Source organism: Centroberyx gerrardi, chromosome 15 (assembly GCF_048128805.1).
Source record: "Centroberyx gerrardi isolate f3 chromosome 15, fCenGer3.hap1.cur.20231027, whole genome shotgun sequence".
NCBI lineage: Eukaryota > Metazoa > Chordata > Actinopteri > Beryciformes > Berycidae > Centroberyx > Centroberyx gerrardi.
In genome coordinates, this window is record NC_136011.1 from 15,688,864 (window position 1) to 15,709,422 (window position 20,559).

Sequence of the window (20,559 nt, forward strand, 5' to 3'; positions counted from 1 at the left end):
AGATGTTGTGAAACTCCAAGCAGTACTTATGTTAAGCTAAGGTCCAATCTATCACTCTGACATTTAAATGTATGTTTGTGCTATCTGGTACATTATGTTCCTCTCTCGTTCACTTAAGAACAAATAGGACCCCAGGGTCACTTGAGGTCATATGTCAGCATTTTCTTCCTGCATGGTAACTTTTTTCCACTCATTCTGTGCAAATATTAATTTTCCATGCATCATTGCGCAAATATACTGCATCGGTAAGACCAGTGCTTTTGTAATTTCAGTGTGAGAAGGACCATGTGCTTTGACATCAATAACATTTCTGTGGAGACTTTCTCACACCTAGAGGTGCACTCGGGGGAGGAACCCACCCACCTCAGCCTCTGTGCCTCTGTGATTTGCAAGCACAACTGTCTCATTTGGTTCCAGTGAGGAATAGGACCAAAGGGAATGTTCTCTCATCCTCTCTTTCATCAGTCTTGGATAAACTCTCCCATTAATCTCTATAGACTATGTCAAAACGCCTTTGATTAATCAAGTGCTTTATCTCTGTGTCTCTGCCTTTATTTGTGCATCTGTTGAATAGCTTGCCAAGTAAAATAAACTTTTTAGCAAAGAGTCAAGCTAAGCCTTTGCACAATCGTTTGCTCAGGTAGTCCATGTTCGCATAATGATTTACTTGCCTTTTATACAGTTGTGCTTATGCCACTTTCTTTAGTGGTTTATTCACTCCTCAGGTGAACAGACATGAGTATGACATAAGGTACAGAGCAGAACCAAAATCTTTTTTCAAACAACCTGTAAAGACAATGTGATTCAGCTCTTATGTAAATTTCCAAACTTCAAAGTGTTCAACTTGCAGGCCTGAGTAAATATGAGGTAAATATTCATATTAAAGATAAAAACAATGCTCATCCATGGACTGGATTTGCACAACGGACAAGAAGACAAGTGGTTTTGGCCGGGAGCAGTGAGTTTGACTCTGCACCTATGTGGCATGATGCAGAATGCTTCTGCAATCCTCTGTCATCCACACCCTGAGGAGGGGTTGGAAGGTCGGCATTAAAGGAGGTGGTGCCAAGTCCATCCCCATCCACTCATCAACAAGCTGTTGGCACACATACATGCGCGCACACACACACGTAAGCACTCGCTGTCTCTTCACCCATGGGAAATCCAGGAACCCATGCCAAGTCCAGCAGATGTTCTTGAAGCGCAGGCATCTTGTAAACACCATGAGATGTATTAGAGGCTAATGTAGTGGTTGCTGAGAGAGGTCTTCAACAGATGATGTGATTTTAGCACCTGCTCCACACACACACACACACACACACACACACACACACACACACAGAGGTACTGTGGTCCCTCACAGCCTGTTGGGGTCTGCATGTCACAGCTCCCAACCTTATGGAGATTCATTCTTAATATAGCCCAAAATGCAGAGAAGACGGTATAGTGCAGAAATGGTAATAGCCTATAAAAATGAAATTGCACATGGATTTGTTTATGTTCCCTAACGAACAATAACAATTGAAATCCTATAATAAAATGTAGGACAGTATACATAGGGCCTCATCACTGCAAAACTATAAGTCCCTACAGGAATATTATAAGAATTTTATAGTCATGAGACCAAAAAAAAGCCATCAAGTACCATATGGTCATATAATCTAATGAGTTATTTGTCTTAGAGGGTTATGGGGCAGGTCAGTCCACGGCGGGGATGTAGTGGGAGGTAAACATAACTCAGTTTGCCCACCTTTGCATTTGTGGAATAGAGTTTACCTCCGTTTTTAGGTTGATACAAATATGTATGACATAAATTATTGTGTACTGCAGTATAGTATTATCAAAATGACATAAGTTGTATTAAGACAGAGTCTGTTAAGAAGGAAAGCATATAGCTTTTCTGAAAATATAATTGATTTTTGTTTGTATTGCTCTTATGATGATCACCTTTTAATTCAGCACTACATCACTGGTCGGCAGTCTATAGAGGGAGCCACTCTCCAGTAGCCCGCTGATCACTTTACTGCACCGTATCCGCACAACCCGGTGAGAGAAACCCTGTGCTCAACCTGCCCGGTACACCGCCCCCAGCATTTCATGCAGTACGAACCGCATGTTCCACAGAAGCGCTGGTTGCACACCGACCACTATCTACCAGCCACTACACCATTTGCAGGGTAAAGACCGACCTGGGCTGCGCGCACTCGCGGATCTGCAGCAGAATATAAACCGGGGACGTTTTCTACAACGCCAGGAGCATTACGGCAGGTAACTCCAGGTACGTCGCCAAGGCTACCCAGGATGACAAACCTAACGCATATGTAGTGCCTTGCGCACAGGATAACCATGGGGACTCCACTGCAAAATAATATTCATCTTAACAAGTCATGTTGTCTGATGTTCAATCTTAAAATCGTATCTGTCATACATGGAAAATTTTGCCAGTGGGGTTGAGATACTTGTTTCTGATGTAGTTTCACTTGTTTCAAGGATTTTTCCAAGAACAAGTGTCAGTATCGTGGAAAAAAGGCTGAATAAGGCAGATCACTCCACTCAGAAAAGAAATTAATACTAGATCAAATGGCTTGGTAAAGTGGATATTTTTTGCAGTGTAAGTGTGAAATTTTAATCAACTTGTAATATGGGTAAGTCAGCTTTGCATGGCTAATTAACTCGTTCATTTCCCTGACATTGGCTGACACAACAGGACATGTTTACGCACGATCTTTACGCGTATTACGCACTAATCCTTTTGGAGAAAAACAGCAGAAAAACACTTCACTCACTTGAAGTCGCAGATTTAGCTGGAGCGATGCCAACATAAACATCACGCCAGCAGCGGGAGATGTTGGGACTCGTTTAGCAATGCCATCAGTGATGTAATAACTGGTATTAAAACGTGTAGGCTTGTCAAGGAAAAATGATCGTGCACGCTCAATCCATTTGGTTTCCCCGTCTCTGCATCACATCTCCCTGCAGTTCAGCTCCGACGTTTCGCCGAAATGCTGGGGATCTGCGTGTGTCTCTGTGCGGTTTTTACACATGTCCTCTCCCAGGACGCCGAGGAACCGATTTCTTATACGGTAAGATAACATTTTTTTTTTTTTTTTACAAGTTGTAATGTTTTAAGTACAGGTTTTACAGGGAAAAAAACGGCATACTTGAGATACAGAGGTGTTACCTTGGATTGTTTGGAGAACTCAGGATTTATGTTTTTCATGAAAGGACACTGAATATGTAACACATGTCATCCTTGTCATCCACTTGACAATTTTCTGTTCTTTGCAGTGTACAGATGGGTATGAGTATGACCCTGTCAGGCAGCAGTGCAGAGGTGAGAAATGACAGATTATGCATCTGTTACTACACACTCTGGCATCTTTTTGTGCTGAATGAGTTTGATATTGTCCTTTTTGTTTTTCATCTGTTTTCATCTAAGCTTAAGTTATGGGTAAATGCTTTAACAAACTCATCACCTAAGAAAATGCCATATCTAATGCTTTCTTTCTTTCTTTCTTTCTCTCTCTCTCTCTCTCTCTCTCTGCTCTGCCCCATGTCAGATATCGATGAGTGTACCTTGGTAGATGATGCCTGTAAAGGAGGGATGAAGTGCATCAACCACTTCGGCGGATACCTCTGCCTCCCCCAGAACGCCCAGATCTTTGTCAGTAATGGAGAGGAGCAGGCACCGCAGCCGGACCCCATTCCCCCAGTCCCTCCTGTCCCGCCAAGCCGGACTCAGACCCCGCGGGTCCACCCAGGCACCCGCAGGGGCTCCCAGACCACCCGGACCGTCCGCTGCACCCCAGGATTCACCGCAGATGAGCAGAACTTCTGCAGAGGTAAGACCACTTGCTTTGGCCGGACTCAAGTTTGTTAAGAGATAGACTGGCACCCCGGCCCCACCCTTTTAGTTATAAGATGGTACAAAATTGAGTTATTATTAGAATAGACTTTAATTTGCTACAGTACACCAACACATCACTGTATCTCGAAAATGTCAACTTTTCAGAAACTAAGAAAGTCAGCCTTGTTTTTAGCTCGACAACCACACATGTTTGAGTTTATCCAATGGCTTTTGAAAAGGTTTCACAAACCCAAAGGTTGTGGAATTTTCTCAACCCATAGAGGAGCATGTAGTCCTTCAATTGATGTATAAACATGAAAATCACCAAGGCTGGAGTTACACTGTTTTCACCTGACAGCAATGACACGCAGTCTAGTCCTCTCATCTGTGTAAATGGTGATGACAGCCTCCTCAGGAGAGAAATCAGGCTCCATCAACAGGAACAGAGGTGCAACCACAAAAATAGTCTACAAGTACAAATTGGATGGCCGCCACACTCGCTCCATTAAAAGTAACTATTTATCTAGAGAATATTAAAAACTTTTGGCCAAGCAGGCCTTCATGAGACTTCAGATTACAGCCCTCTCAAAATAATGCAAAGTGTTTGCAGGTGCTGGAATCCCGGTTGGTCCGCTGACTGCTGTGTACTACGTTACATTGACAGTTAAATATCGATATTGATAGATGTTTGGCCTTTGAGACTTTTCCCTCCTGAATGTCAGCAGCATGCCTACATTACATTTGACTTATCTGTAAACACACAACGCTTGGCCAGACACAATGCTGCAGCCTGGGAGAATGTGTCCAGTGAGCAGGACTAGGTATTTAATAATTACTTGCTAATGACTTTAGAGCCTCAATAAGCAGAGCTCCGAAGGTGAACCGTTCATCCATCTGTTTGACAGTCATCATCAGCTAAACCATGCATAGCTGCCAGATGTGTTGAACGCCTCTCAGTTTTCCTCACTGTGATGTCATGTTTTCTAAACTCTCTGGTTGCTCACAGCATGATGTTTTTGGCCTGCGTTCAGCTTCTTCTTAAAACAAGAAAATTGTTCTTGTTTTGGGTGTTGAGGACTTCTGCTTTGGGGGCAAACCAAAGTGTTTTTGTAATACTGGGGCAAGCTGTGTGCTAAGATATAGCCATTACACCTAGATATTCTCCGGACCTTGACTATCTTGTGTTTGTGGTAGCTGTGCAAGGCTGTGTGTGGGTGTGTTCCCATGTTTCAGAGAGGCTCTTTGATCTTCTCAAATGGGGAGTGGTTCAAAGATTCTCTCTCTCTTTCTGTCACACACACACACACGCACACACATACACACACACACACACAACTGGCACAATTCTTTGTTGCTTTCTCCCAGATGTTCGTAGCTGAACTTTGAGAGAATCTCTCTGCTTTCTCTGTCCTAACCTCTTGCAGCCTTTAGTTGGGCATCTGTGTTGGTTTACATGAGAGAGAGAGAGAGAGAGAGAGAGAGAGAGAGAGAGAGAGAGAGGGAGAGCGAGGGGAGGGGGGGTGAGTAAGAGAGAGAAAGGGGTGGGGGTGGGGGATGTTTGAAATTGAATAAAGGGATATTTACAGAGTTAGCTCAATAAATGTAATGTAAGACATAATTATGTGCTCAGTGGTTAAGAGCTCCTCTTGCCAATTAGCAGGGAGCATGAGTGGCTGTGCGGTGAGATTTGTGGCCACAAGGCTGCAGTGAAAGTAACAAATTTGATTGTACACCTGGGGCAAAGATATGTGTGAGGTGCTTTATGTGTTTCTCTGAATTGAAACCCATGGCGGTACTCCTTCCTCCAATTAGGTTTTATTAGGGTGTAAAACATGGCAGCATATCAGCTAGAGTAACCACATGAGCTAGCTGGCATGGGCATAATACTTATTCATTCACTGGCATGCCATTTCGGTGCATGGGCTAAACAAAGATAGTCTGTTGTTGTCAGTCTTCTCGCTTTGAAATGACTGTTGTTTTAACTGGTGCGCGTCTCGTGCTGTCATGTGGGTGTATATTTCTGCTGGTAGAGTGATATAATCTTTGTTTACATCAGTCTCTGGTTTCTCCGTCGTTACCCTTAACTCGCTACTATGAGCCAATTGTTCTTGGAAACAGAGTGGTCGTTTTTTTCCACAGTGGCTGTTTTGCACCGCTATTTTGCTAACTAAGGGATCTCCCATCCACTTTCAATGGGGGAAACCTCAGTGTATCAAATAGCGCGTGCATCAGGCTCCCTCCCTGCTAACTCACCACTCTGTGGAGGAAGCTCGGAGTGCAGAGTCAGGTAGGGCAAAGGCGAAGATGAAAGGCTGACACTGGCGAAATAACCACAGAACTACCAGAGTACGTCATGGCTTCAACTGCTGCTGAGCTGTTTTGGTGACTTGCTGTAGTGTGTGGTGAATAGACGAGAAATCAGCTAAATACATTGCAGGCGTACAAAAGTTTGCCAAATTTCCAACGCACAAATTCATTTGTTAAAGAAATACTTAAAGATATAGTTAGATACTCTGAAGTGCACTATTCCTTACATTGATTAAAAGGCAAACAAAAGCTATTTTTCCTGTTAAACTTCACTTTAAGATGTGTTCCCACGTTTGATAACCATTTGCAAATGGGCAATAAACCCCTTTGGCCCTAAACTTGAACTCAAGCCTAAGCCTGTGTTGTTCTAGTGACACATAGGGGAAATTGTCGCCCTATTCCAGAGTGGCCACAGAGAGAGACTATGAACCTTTACTGTATGTGTGACAGCTTAATGATGCCTTGCCTTTCCATGACCTCCCCCACCCTCAAAAAAACACACACACACACGCACACACACACGCACACACATTCACATACTCTGTTGACCACCAGAGATGCCTACAAGTGGCTTGTTGTAGGCTTGTGTATGCATATTAACTCTTTTTCAGCAGGAGTGAGGTCACTTTCTCCCAGAAATGAAGGTCATCCATCAAAGTGGTCGAATCAGTCATTAAAGCCGATGAAAAGTGGAAAGAGGATATTTTATGATTCTCATTTACAGTCGAACGCTATTTGAGAGTACACCCTCACCTTTGAAAGAAACTAACTAAAACATCTAATATTGGCCAAAAGAGAATGATACAAGTTTGTGTTTTATGTGGTTTTCATCACAAGGGAGTTAAATCTCGAGTTTACATACTACAGCTCAAGTCCAGCGTATACATACTTCGACATAAGTACATACTTCGGTGCCGCCTATTTATTTTTCATCTCTAAATTAGATACTCATGCACTCCAGTACGTGACATGAAAGGACATGCCACTCCTGTTTACCTGTCTGGTTTCCTGAGGTCGTGTAGGCCACACTACCGTCTACATGCCTTCCTAATTCCAGCTATGTCTGGACACAGTTCACCTGCGACGGTTGGAAATCTTCTTAAATATGTTATATTAAGACCCTTAAGCCCTGTGTGACAGAGAACTTGTGTACTTTTCCGTACGAGGCAGAGTGCAAGCAATAACATTTTTCCACGAAGATGCAATGCACTTGGGAGGAATATCTCTGGAATGTCAGCGGCGGTTGTTTTTTCCGTTTGCTCCCATCTTTTGTGATGGTAGGAATTACTCACCACCTTGACAGATAAGCATCGGATCGATCTGTGAGGAGCAGGAATGCAGTCGGCAGCACACGCACAGAGAGCCGAGTGGTAGCACAGCACAACAGGACACTGCCAGGGAGTTTGACCTTTAGAGTTTGAGGTTTGATAGCTTCACTCGTTGTCTCATCCTGACACAGCTACCAGCATTTGCCTGTCCATAGAGCGTACAAAAAGATTTAATGATATACAGCAAAAGGTTTACAGCTTTGCAGGAAATGCCTTCAGATGTGATCCTATCAGTGTTTCTTTCTCCAAAACATCCATAGAAGATAAGAGGAAAGGAACACTGATATGAAAAACGTTTTTGCACAGAGGGGGAAGATTTCAATACTGAGATGCGTGCTATAATGGATGTGAAATAAAAACATTCAGACAAAAATTCTGTTGCTCGGCATCACAGGAAACGGGATCAAACACAAAGCCTTTGCCTGATGATTACTGACCTACTTTAGATACAGAGCAGCACTTTGTTGAGGGAGGCTGATGGCACTGGAACAAAAAGACACCTGGGTCACAGCTTTTAGCCTTTTGAACCCTCCTATTACCTGCTCCGCTCCTGTCTTCCACCTGTCCTCAGACTGGTGATTTGCACTGTCCTACTGCAGAACCTTTTCACTATGTCCCGGGGCGATTCGTGCTGCCCTCTGATCTGGCCGTCCAGCCCGTTGCACCTGTTTGAATGTAGTTTCAGCATTGACACGTTTTGCCGTCCAAGTGGTGAATGGTATCTTAAGTGGATGCACAGAATGAATGTTGCATCTTTGAATATTGTAAGTTGTGCTTTTTGTTGTTTAATTGTTGATTATTTTGCTACATATGACAGTTAAGTAATGGTCGCACTGATATTTATAAAAGGCCTGTTTGCATTACTATTTGTTGGTGTAGGTTTGTGGTTTGCTACAACTGGGCAGGATGCAGCCGGTACTATTTTTAGAACACTTTAATTGCTCATGCTACTTGGAATGCTTTGCATCTTTAAAGGTGCAATAAGTAAGGTTTTTACTGTCTCATAGCACAAAATGACCACAATATATCTGCGGCGGGTTGATAGGATTGTGATTAATACCAGTGACTCAACAATTACTTCACCAGGAGCTGAGATTTCAGGCTTTCAAAGCTCACTTTCTGGCCTGTACTCTGTTTTGGAAGATCCACCCCCCTCCCCACCCAGCCAAGGAAGCAAATGACAAAGCAGTATTATTAGAGTAGTATTTTACATTGTGATATATTATCTCTTCGATCTCTGCTCTAATTAGCTAGGTTACTTGTCTCTGTTGTGAAAATGTGACTTTATTATTTGTGTCAATTACAAGCCACCATAAACTATGCCAGAGAAATATTGATTGCCATTCCTTTGTCGCCGATTAAGGGTCAATAAAAGTCATAGATTACTTAATGCTCTTAATTACACATGCTTATTTTATTGAATGCATTTTGATATCGTTAATGTTTGTTAACAAAGCAATATGGCAATATATCTTTCTATGTTTTGATTCTAGAAACCAACAATTGCAAGAATTACAACAGCTACAACAACTGAAACAACAACAATAACATCCTAAAGCCAACCACACTATTTTTATGGGGTATAATCTTAAATCAGCTGCAGAAAATGGATGACAGCCCTCCTGTGTTTTAATGGGCATGTCAGTGTGACAGTCGTAGACCAGTTAGAACCAGCTGCCTGACCTGCCGGATAAGACTAGAGTATCTTTCAGTCTCCATCAAGATAATTGGAGGAACTTTTTTTTGTTATACTTTTCCCTTTTAGTGTTATGTTTTGTAAACATACTTATGTAAATGTTGTCTTTTTGAGTGATTATGCCTGACTGACTCACAACAATTTTCTCTCTGTGAGATAATAAACATTACCTTGACCTTGCAGTTTGGCATGAGGAACAGTAGTGAGTGGGAGAAAGAGTACAGGAAGTTCTGCTGTCTTTCCATGGAAGCCTATGTGCTTTGTGAAATGAATCCAAGATGATTTTAGCCTCATTACGCCTCCTTCATGACCTGCATTATATGGTGAAATCACCCTGTATTTTACACCATCCAGCCGTCCCTCCGGCTGCCGCGGTATTCCTGTACAGTACGCTGTTATTGCTTGCGTTCGGCCGGTGGCTCCTCCCTGCCATCACAGCAGCCATGGCAGAGAGGAGCGAGGGGAAGCAGCTTTGCCGTGCCTCCTGCGTGTAAGTGCTTAATGTTGTTGTTACTATTCTCCCTGAGGTCGGTGCCTGTCCAACGGCCAGCTGCTTCCTACTCTGATGTGCTTACACGTGTTGATCTTTCCGCTTACCTCATGATGGAAAGGGACACAGGGTTGCTGTAAATCACCGCTCCGCTCAGCTGGGTGACACTCACATGCGGTCCCCGAGTCTCTCTGTTTTCTCACACTGTTGCTCCCTCTCCTTCATTCTTATTCTCTCAGTCATACATCGGCCACCTTTTCAGCATCTGTGTTTATAGCTCCCACTCTCCTTCCAGGCCACAGGCTCGCCTCTATGGCCGCAAATGCCTACAAGCTAGCTGACTAATTGGCTGACATGACAGTAGTCCAGAGTAATTGATCATGTTCATATTGAGAAACAGAAGAGCTGCTCAGCGGCTCTTTTTTATAGACATTTTCAGAGTAATAGAAAGGATTATCATCAGTCAGAGCCATGTGGGTGTGTAGCTGGAACGCTGGAGGAGCTTTCAGGAACACCAAGGCTGCCTGACCTTTAGAAGTGAGTGGAGCAAAGTCACAAATCAATTAGTAAGTGTCAACATGACTAAAACTCCCGCTCCTTATTAATTGTGTGAACGATGAGTGATGAGATGAGAATCATGGGAGTGGTGAGAATTTCACTGCAATAGTTCTGTAACTGTAACTGTGGAAATATTTCATGCACAAGTAGGGATGGATCACTTTAATGCGCAAAATATAAGGTTTGACTGTCTTTAATTCTTTGATTTCTGATCTACTTTGTGTTTGGACTTGCTTTGAAAGAGAAACACTACCACTCCCATTTGTCCTGAGGTTGTCTTCAAGACAGTAATAACTGTACAAGTATTTCACACTGCATTTCAGAGAGAATTATGCACAAATGAAACAACATAGAGTGTTAGCCAGGAGGGGTAATATTAAGGTGTCTGAGGTTAAGCAAAGACAAACGCTCAGGGGCTGGTGTACGACACACTGATAAATTTGACGTTGTGAAATTTTATGGGTTATTAACATCACACATCTTGCCCCCTGCTTTCCCAAAGATTGAATTATCCAATAATCAGAGGGAAACAGAGATGCTGTCCAACAGCAGGATGGCTCCAACTGTTCTTTGGAACAGCTCCTGCTTTCCATTGCAGTGGTTCAGTGAAAACAAGACTAAATGCTCTCAAGTGATAATTACAACAAGCCCTATCATGTCAGTATAAATCTGGAGCAAATAACACATTGTTCTGAATTCTGTCCAAACAATTTTTAGTCTCTGTTTTGGACTGATATGCTTTTTTTTGCACACGCGAACCTGTGCACACACACACACACACACACACACGCACACACACACGCACACACACACACACACACACACACACACACACACACACACACCAAACAAGAACCTCTTCACAGCATATCACTTTATACTGTAAAATATTGTAAGGTCTATCAAAAGGCAATGTTGTGCTAGAGGACCTCAAACAGGACCTCAGATACACATCCACCCACCCCCATACACACACACACACACACACACACACACGCATGCTTTGAGCTGCCGCCAACCCCATCACTCCCCCTACTCCCACAAGGCATTTAGAGTTAATCTCCCTGAAAAGCTAGGAGTTTAACTCTGACATCACATATGCACACACGGCCGTAAATCTAGCTTCAAATGTTGAAAAGCCCTTTTTCACTTAAAAAATGCCTCCACCCTTTCTCCTCATTCTTTCCTTCCACATCTTCCACTCCTCTGCTCAGCGGCCTTATCATTCCCACGATGTTACAGCGTACTGTCAGTAGGAAGCCGCTATTGAACCTGTGAGCTGTGTCTTAAATGAGTGTTGATGAGAAAAAAATCTGACCTCAGAGAACACAGTCGCTTCTCCCCTCACGCAACACATCATCACTCACTCAATGGCTTGTTGCAATAAAACTTGTTTTCCTATGGCAGACTGTGTGGACCGTACTGGATGTGGTCAGCTGTGGAGGCTTTATGGGACCTAAGAGCAGGCTAGTCTGGGATGCCCTTACCCCCTGTACCCCCCCCACCCCTTCCTCCTCCCCTCCCCTCCCCTCCCCAACACACACACACCCCTCCAAAGCTTTTGTGGAACTTTTTATTGCCAGCTTTTTAAAGGTTTAGTGACAAGGTAGCAGCCGCCACAAGATATTCCTGTGAATGAAATATTGGGTTGCGTTCAGCACATATGCTTTTGTTTAGAGCGCTTTAAGCTTTCGAGAAAGGGAGTGAGGGTGACTCTTTCTTTTCCGTACGCCGGGCTTCCCGAGAAGCGTCACTTTCCCTTCCATATTTATACAATTTTCGGACACTTACGGTTAGTCACATGCAGTGTGTTTTCAAAGCGCTTCAGAGCCTGGTATCTCCTCTGCAACTTGTAACTGTAATTACCCAAGTGTCAATCATAAGGTGGTAACAGCATACTCCACCTTTTCTATGTTTACATATATATGTGTGTGTGTGTGTGTGTGTGTGTGTATGGTACTGAGGATAACTGTCTGAAACACTGTTAAACTGATGCCCACTAGCTGTCTGCATATGATGGGTTGTGTCAGACCACCCAAGAGGACTGCTGGTGGGCCTATAGGGGTGGGGGTATATGGGTGTGTTTGTGAGTGTGTGTGTGTGTGTGTGTGTGTGTGTGTGTGTGTGTGTGTGTGTGTGGGAGAGAGACAGAGAGACTGGGGGGTGGGGGGAGGTGCAGGGGGTAGTTGATCATGTGTTACAGAGAGAAAAGCCGTCCTTAAGAGGCTCTGGCTCCATCAAACCAAAATTGAGAAAGTGTTTATGAGGTCGACATGAAAAGGAGAGGCATTCCACTGCTTTGGCATGATGTTAGCCCAGGCTGGTTGATTTATGGTTATTGTATTATTGCTTGATTTGCCAAATATACAGTTAGTAGTGTAAGTATTGAGAATGTTGCTGAGTGTTGTAACAGTTCATTTGTTGTTGATTCAATTACTCTTTAATATGGATCAATATCAAAAGATGAACATGAGGCAAAAGGACTTTATAAAGGAGTAACATCACCTCACTGTCCCAACACTGTTTACTGTATGTACCAGTTATTTGTGAGATGCTGGACATAGCTCTCAGTGCTAAGTCTCAGTTTTGAGTTCATATTTTTGAAGTCATATCTATCATTTAAGACTTTCTCTCGATCAATAGACGGGGAGGTCAGCTGGCGATACATCTGCAGAATCGTCTCTAAGCCTGTTTACAGTGTAGACTGTCTGCTTTCTGTACTGCAGCAAAAAAACAGTGAAGACGGATCTGAGGAATCTAGTATGACTCAGCATCTCTCTAGGAGGAGTTTTGTGTTTTTAAGCTGCTCACACTAACATCAAACACCTGCTTATCATGGCACAACTCATAGGCAATGGAGAGAGTGAGAGAGAGAGAGAGTGTGTGTGTGTGTGTTCGTGTGTGTGTGTGTGTGTGTGTGTGTGTGAAACAGAGAGGCGTTGTTATTGTGATAAAAAGCACAAGACTTATCAGATGACCTCTTTGGTTAAGAGGCTGTTCTCTTTCACTTTTTTCTCTCTCTCTTTCTCTCTCTCTCTCTCTCTCTCTCTCACACACACACACACACACACACACACACACACACACACACACACACACACACACACACTCTCTTCCCCCTTCACACTGCTGTCCAGTTAGCAGAAGATATGATCTGCCAGCTCTCCACCACACCCAGAGCCTGCTGGATAAAAGCCCTCTCCGTTTAATCGCCTGCCCTCTGTGTGTATGTGTGTGTATTTGTGCGGATATTTGCGATGGTGTCAGTGATCATACCTAGTACTGTGTGTGCAAAGGAGTTCAAAATCACAAATGGTTTAAATATCATACAGGCCAGGCGTTTTGTTTTGCCCTGTATGCCATCTCTTCCTACATACAGTAGGCATTAAGTATAGTGTGTGTGTGTGTGTGTGTGTGTATTGCAGACATAGATGAGTGTACGACAGGCAGACACACCTGTGGCCCAGAGCAGACATGCTACAACACCAGAGGCTCCTACACCTGCCAGTGTCCTCCTGGCTACCAGAGGAACGGAGACCAGTGTGTAGGTGAGTCATTCAGGGACACAACACACACTCTCCTCCGCTTGCTTTTTAGCATTACTAAAGAGTGATGGTGTTAAGCTTTTGAAAATGGTGTTTTATCTCTTTTTGTAGCCTTTATTGATATCACCACTGTGGATTTTAAGAGTAGCTTTGTTTTCCGATATATGTTTTACTGCCTGACTCACACCCTGATAATGTCAGTAAGTGTAGATCAGTCTCCTGTAGTTATCAAGCCATTAAGACTGGGAATTCTCATCATCCAACCAGTGTGTGTGTGTGTGTATGTGTGTGTGTGTGTGTGTTTTCCCGCAGACAGAGACGAGTGTGTCCTGTCCCACTACTGCATGCACAGATGTGTGAACACCCAGGGCTCGTACTACTGTGAGTGCAACACGGGTCACAAGTTGGCTAGCAACAACCACAGCTGTATTGGTAAGTCGCCTTCAAGACACGTGTCTGTGTGTGTGTGTGTGTGTGTGTGTGTGTGTGTGTTTCTATTATGCGCAACATCAAATGATAAAAATATTTTGCTTAGATCCTTTGTAATTCAAAAGTCAGACCTTTTGCTGCAGTTGGACATCCGCTTCATCTGCTCACAGGCAGACTTTTAATAGCTTTGTACACCTGTTGTTCCTCGCGGGCTGAATGCAAAGGAAGGAAAGCCGTGAGAAGAGTTAAGAGGTGCAGTGTAACACACAGCAGCGGAGGTCAGCTTGGGTGTAGCTGACCATTGTCCAGCATAACACTCATTGTCTTTCTGTTATCCCTCAATTTCCTCAAGGTGCAGGTTTTGAGAGCAGTATTGGATTAAACAACAAATGATGCACTGTAAACATTGGATTGCCTGGAAGCCGTGGGCAATCATGCAATCTGAACCCCGTGGCAAATCTCCCACTGAAGTCAAAGAAAGATTTATTGAAAATGTTGTGTATTGATAGAAGGTGCGATAGAGAGCTGTTTATATCTGGAACATATTTAGAAATCTCTCAAAACCCATGACGGGCTCCCAGCTAAGACAGACAAAGGGATGGAAAGGCTGCAGTGTGCATATGTGCATGTGCACACGTGGTGCATGTGTGTGTGTCTCTCTGCAGTTATGCATAATGCACTAGGTGTGGCTTCTAGATAAAAGGGCAGGAAGGCCGCCTTTCAACCAGAGGAGCCTGCTGATGCATCCTAAAGCAGGACACTGACTCCCTCCCAGCTGCAGGGGGCGCTGTTCTGTCGCTGAACCTGCACTTTGACCTCAATAAAGTATCACGTTACTATTGTCATTTTTAAATGGCTGCTCCTGTTTCAGATGTGAATGAATGTGAGATGCAGAGCCCCTGTCAGCACCAGTGCTACAACCTGATGGGCTCCTTCCTCTGCCAGTGTGACCAGGGCTACGAACTGGCACGAGACTCTGTGTCCTGTCAAGGTACACACACATGCATCCACACACACGCTGTACACACACACACACACACTGGGATGCATGCATGTAATGTGCACGCACACCCAAACACATTCCCATCTTTGAATCATGAATTTGTACTCTGCCACGTTCATTGTCTGGTATGTGTGTGTGTTTGGTGTGTACATTTCCCTCACAGACATTGATGAGTGCAGCTACTCCAGCTACATGTGTCAGTACCAGTGTATTAACAGTCCTGGAAGTTACTCCTGTGAGTGTCCAGAAGGTTACCAGCTCCAGGGGATCAGGGCGTGTCAAGGTACTGCATTGTTCCTCCTCTCCCACCTTCCTTTTTTAATCCCCTCTCACAATTGATTTATTCATTTAGTTCGTTATTTTCTCCCCTCCTCTCCCCTCCGCTTTCACACGCAACCAAGTTCCCAAGCCATTCCTCTTCTCTTCCTCCCTTCCTCCTCTTCCTGAACTCTTTGAAGATAACTATTAGAAGAACTTGATCATTCCGCCTATCATCCACTCGTCCGCCTCCCAAGCAGGAATGAAAGCTAACTCTCAACCAATACTGTCATGGAAAGAATGCAGAGGTTAGGTAACACAAACACAGCAACCTTGTGTTGCCCTGCTAAGCCACCTCTGTGAATTTATGTGCATGATGTTGGTTTCTTGAAGTGGATTTATTTGAAGCTCCGGCGTTCTCTCAAAGGGCGAGCTGTTATTTTTTCCTCTCCCCCTCGGTCAGGTGCAGGCTTTATAGGGGAGCTATGAATCCAGCTTGTTGTGTCAGAGGGACCTTTCGGTGATGAATCCAGGTTGCTGTGCCAGAAATAGCCCTGTGGTTTTGGGCACGTTTGATGGGGCTGTTTTCATGGTGGGGTTGCAGCAGGGAGAGAGCTGCAGTTGGGCCTGTGCGGTTGCATCGGGGGCTTCCCTGGTATTCATCTCTACTACGGTCCTGCAGGCTTCCCTCTTGGGCTTCCTCACATCTCCGTGACTGCTGGAAATGGAACAACAACCCCGCTGCACCATTCCCAAATTTTATGCATCCTAAACTTAGATCGTCTTTCCACTGCCCTGTTTTGTAAAGGAAGTGTGTTTATGCATATGAGTTGGTGTGTATGTGGTGTGTTTGTGTGTGTGTGTGTATATTGGCATTGTTATCCACCTGACTATTCAATACTCCTTTCTCTCTGTCCCGCTCTGTCCATCACTAGACGTAAATGAGTGTGAGACAGGGACCCATGACTGCCGAGAGGAAGAAATGTGCTGGAACTACTATGGAGGTTTCCGCTGCTATCCCAGAAACCCCTGCGAGGAGCCTTACATCAGAACCTCCGAGAAGTCAGTACACAGCATCCAAATCTTTCATCTATTCTCTATTCTTCTCTATTCTCAATGCAGTTCAGTTCACGCTTCACACAGATTGTGGTAACTGTTGTATCCTTGCAGTCGCTGCATCTGTCGGTCTCAGACGGAGTGCCAGGGTCTCACTCCATCAATCGTCTACAAATACATGAGCATCCAGGCTGATCGCTCTGTACCGGCGGACATCTTCCAGATTCAGGCCACCAACATCTACGCCAACACACACAACACCTTCAGGATCAAAGCTGGCAATGAGGCCGGAGAATTTTTCCTCAGGGTAAGACGGATGAGAATCACATTTTTGTGTTGCACTGTCTCACGAAAAGATGGGGTAGGATATAATGGGTGATTATGGGCTAAGATTAAAGGCTAAACTGTTAAAGAGTAAAAAAAAAATAGAACTAAATCATTATGTTATGATAAGATCCATCTTCCTGAGATTTTATAGTTCACAACATAACAAAAACAAAGCTATAATAAAGCTAATAAAAAAAAACCCTATAATAAACATGCTAATCCCCCGCCCATAAAATCACTCCACCTCTTATTATATCAATACATGACACCTATAACACAGTAATTACATGTCTTCCCAATTACAGATCAACATTTGGCACATTAAGCACTAAACAAGAAACAATACAAATTCTACTAAACTGTAATTCTAATCATCTAATCTATTTCATTCTAATAAACAAAAATTCTCATGAAAAAAATTTAATTCTACATCCTATCTCCCCCCATGTACAATATAGACCAGAAAGATATTTGATCAAATCCATATCCACATACCTACACACTGACATGTCATTTTTTCCCTGCAGCGTTCCAGCAATGTGAGCGCCATGCTGGTGCTGACCAAGCCTCTGTCGGGCCCCAGGGAGCACATCGTGGACCTGGAGATGACCACTCACCACATGACCATGAACTACCGCTCCAGCTCACTGCTGCGGCTCACCATCATAGTTGGGCCCTACGCCTTCTGAGCGCAGCAGATCCCAGCAGCAAAACCCTGCCCAAATCCAGCCCGGTTCCGCAAAGCATAGCATAGTCTAACACAGCAGATAAACCTACATTTGCATACATTACAGACTGTACAGCACAGGCCAGCCCAGACTCTAAGTCCATACAGCAACACAGCAGTCCCAACATACAGTAGCTTGCTCAAGACAGTCCAGCCCAGCTAATAATGAGGGCTGGTGTCCGCTAGGCTTCTTTTTCTGTCAGAGTGCTGGGAAGCAACGGGATGAATCAAGCTCTGTGTGTTGGTTTTGTATCTATGATGACTTCAGCAGCACAAAAGTTGAAACATTTTCAACTTGAAGTGTCAGAGTGGACACACAAAATGGTGGCACACACTAAAAAGACGCTGGGTGCAGCACTTTCACTCGTGGAGGCTGTATATTCTACTTCCCTAGTGAAAACAACTGGGATCAAAGCACTGGCACTCAGGAAAAGAAGCCTAGTGGACACACATCCTAACTGTGATGAATTTATTCTCTCCTTGAAGTCTGTTCTTGATGCAGCTGTAACTAAATTTACTGTATCGCTTTCTTCAAGCCAGCACCTGCTTACTTTAACCTGTGTCTGCATCAGCGATGCGCTCTATTGTCATTCCATGTCAGACTTACACAGAAAACACATTTATTCTGCATATCAATAGACCAAAATATATGAGCAGCTTTGCTATCATTTACAGGCTTTTAACATCACAACTTGTGCCGGTAAATTTTGTGGGGGTCAGTACTGTTGCGCCATCCTATTCATGTGAGTTTGCTTATACTCATGATGAGTAATCATTTCCAGAGTAGTCCAAAACAGTTTAGAAGTGTAAAGGGGAGGGCATTTGCCAGTGTACTTAGTGCAGTGAGTTGAGTGAGTGCTACCCATTGTGTGACAACAGGCTTGATGCCCATAGTGTTCACTCAGAGGAGTTAAGTCATGTACATACCTAGGTAACAAATCTGTGTGTATGTATGTGTGTGTGTGTGTGTGCATGTCTGTGCGTGTGTGTGTGCGTATGTGTGCCTGCCTGTGTTTCCGCATGCATGCACTTGAAAGTGTGAAAGACAGAGGGAGAGAGAGAGGGAGAGAGAGAGAGAGGGGGAAAGAGTGAGAAAGAGCTTGTTCACCGCCCCGGGTTCGGTGGATGTGGTTGAGCTGTTTATGCGTTTCTGTGATGCCATCTTAATAACCCTTGGTCAGAGAGGCAATAACAGTGAGCCCTGAACTCAAGAACACACTCAGGAAATGATGGCTTTCATAACACAGTTTGGCACGATTCACCTCTGCGCTTGTTTGAGGCCAATTGACCGCTACTTGGTGCCACAGTGATTCTCGGGAGGAACAGTCGGGCTTTCTAATGTCGGTCCCAGTCAAGAAGTCACACTGGCACCAAGCTGGCTTACGTGAGAGAGATAATTGCAATGCGTGGCCCTGTAGCTGGCTCATGTAAGACACAAGGGATTAATTCAGTGCCACCACACTCTCGGCAGAATGAGAAACCTTTCACTACCTGCTTTACCTTTCATGACTCCACGTGTCTGCTTTGGCTTATTGCTGAAACATTGTACACTGTAGACATGCAGCACTGAAAACCCATATTGAAAACCAGTATGTTGTTCAACTATTCACCACTCTCTCAGTGTAGCAAGTTATCCGTCTTCGCTGAAAGTGAATCATTAGCCTTACATTTTGTTTCTGTGGTTTCAGCAGTGAGCATGCAATAGGGATCCACATGAATATAGTGCCTTAGAGGTATACACACAGCAAATATAACACACTTTTTTAATCATGCTGTCAAGACTGTTACTTCTTTCATTGAAATGCCTTAATGTTTTATTTTGATTTTCTCCTCTATTTAAAATAGCCGATATATTTTTTCATATGTATCTTTGATTGATTGTACGCTGAAGAGCAAAAGTTATATTGTTGAATAAAATATGATGGATAAATGGGTCCAGGTCTTGCTGTTTTCTTCTCAGGCTGCATATCCACAACAAGAGCAGAGAAATGTCTATGAAATGTGTGAACAAGATCTGTCTTCGCATGTAATGGAAAATGTTGTGTGAAATGCTCTGCTGCTTTTCCCATGCTTTTGGGAAAAGGTGAAGATGATTTCATCTGAATGTAATGATGAAAAATGCAGTGTACATAATGCCCTAGCTATCATATCTATCTTATTTACAGACATCCAGGGGGGATATAGTGTGTTCAGTCAGTGTGTGTGTGTGTGTGTGTGTGTGTGCCGAGGGACAATTGTGAAGCCTGTGAGACAAAGAAACAGACTGGGGCACACATGCATGCATACACACACACACACACACACACACACACACACACACACACACGACTCACGACACATACACACAAACATGTAGAATCTGAAATTGGTTGGGAGTGGTTTTATGGTAAGTTGTTACTCAGTCATTCTGCTGTCCTGAGCTTTAGTCAGAGCCGTGTTGGGATGTGTAAGATGATACATGATGTGTCATTGTTCCCCTAACCCCATCTTCACTGGAACTCTGTGTTTCTGCTGTCCATGCGTGATTCAACTCCCGGGAGAAAACACTACTCACCCACTGCTGCAGTGACGCAACCATTCTCCAAGTTCTCGAGAGGAACAACATTTTCTACATTTTGTTCTTGATTAATATTCCACAGGGGTAGCGGTGAAGATATTAAACTTAATCTCCCTCCGTGTAGCTAGACGTTTCATTAATCAATATTAGCTTTATTAAATAGATCAAAGCCTGAGTCATTGGCTGAAGATCATAGAGGAGAAAAAGAATTAGCCATTAACTGTAAGTAAGTTGAGGGTTCGTTGCCCTCTGTCATCCTCCCACTCTAACATCCCAGTGATGCAATGTTAGCTTGGTTAAAAATAATGGTTTCCCATTCCCCATTGTTTTTACTATATGCATAATTCTTTACACAAGTCAGCTTGGTTGAGGACTGTTCAAATTTCAACAGTCAAGTCTTCAAATTCCCAATGTCTAATTTGTCAAATTTA

At 43.7% G+C, this 20,559-nt stretch overlaps 1 protein-coding gene across 2 annotated transcripts; it reads left to right on the forward strand.

The window, feature by feature from the left end:
- Positions 1-2,121: 2,121 nt before the first annotated feature.
- efemp1 (EGF-like fibulin extracellular matrix protein 1) lies at positions 2,122-19,505 on the forward strand. Of its 2 annotated transcripts, none has more exons than XM_071908160.2 (11): positions 2,122-2,278; positions 2,980-3,083; positions 3,289-3,334; positions 3,561-3,842; positions 13,652-13,774; positions 14,084-14,203; positions 15,072-15,191; positions 15,367-15,486; positions 16,397-16,523; positions 16,632-16,824; positions 17,372-19,505. In XM_071908160.2, exons 2-11 carry the CDS (start codon positions 3,003-3,005, stop codon positions 17,531-17,533), a joined length of 1,374 nt encoding a protein of 457 aa, XP_071764261.1. In that variant the 5' UTR covers positions 2,122-2,278; positions 2,980-3,002; the 3' UTR covers positions 17,534-19,505. The 2 variants fall into 2 exon arrangements, with proteins under 2 accessions (XP_071764261.1, XP_071764263.1); XM_071908162.2 differs by having other exon boundaries at positions 2,122-2,268.
- Positions 19,506-20,559: the final 1,054 nt, after the last annotated feature.

What these genes read in the sequence shown, in the direction of transcription:
- efemp1 (XM_071908160.2), top strand. Translation starts at nt 3,003, where the DNA reads ATGCTGGGGATCTGCGTGTGTCTCTGTGCGGTTTTTACACATGTCCTC. An exon ending in CAACAACCACAGCTGTATTG is followed by an intron (nt 14,204 to 15,071) that starts GTAAGTCGCCTT and finishes CTCCTGTTTCAG; the next exon opens with ATGTGAATGAATGTGAGATG. An exon ending in TACATCAGAACCTCCGAGAA is followed by an intron (nt 16,524 to 16,631) that starts GTCAGTACACAG and finishes GTATCCTTGCAG; the next exon opens with TCGCTGCATCTGTCGGTCTC.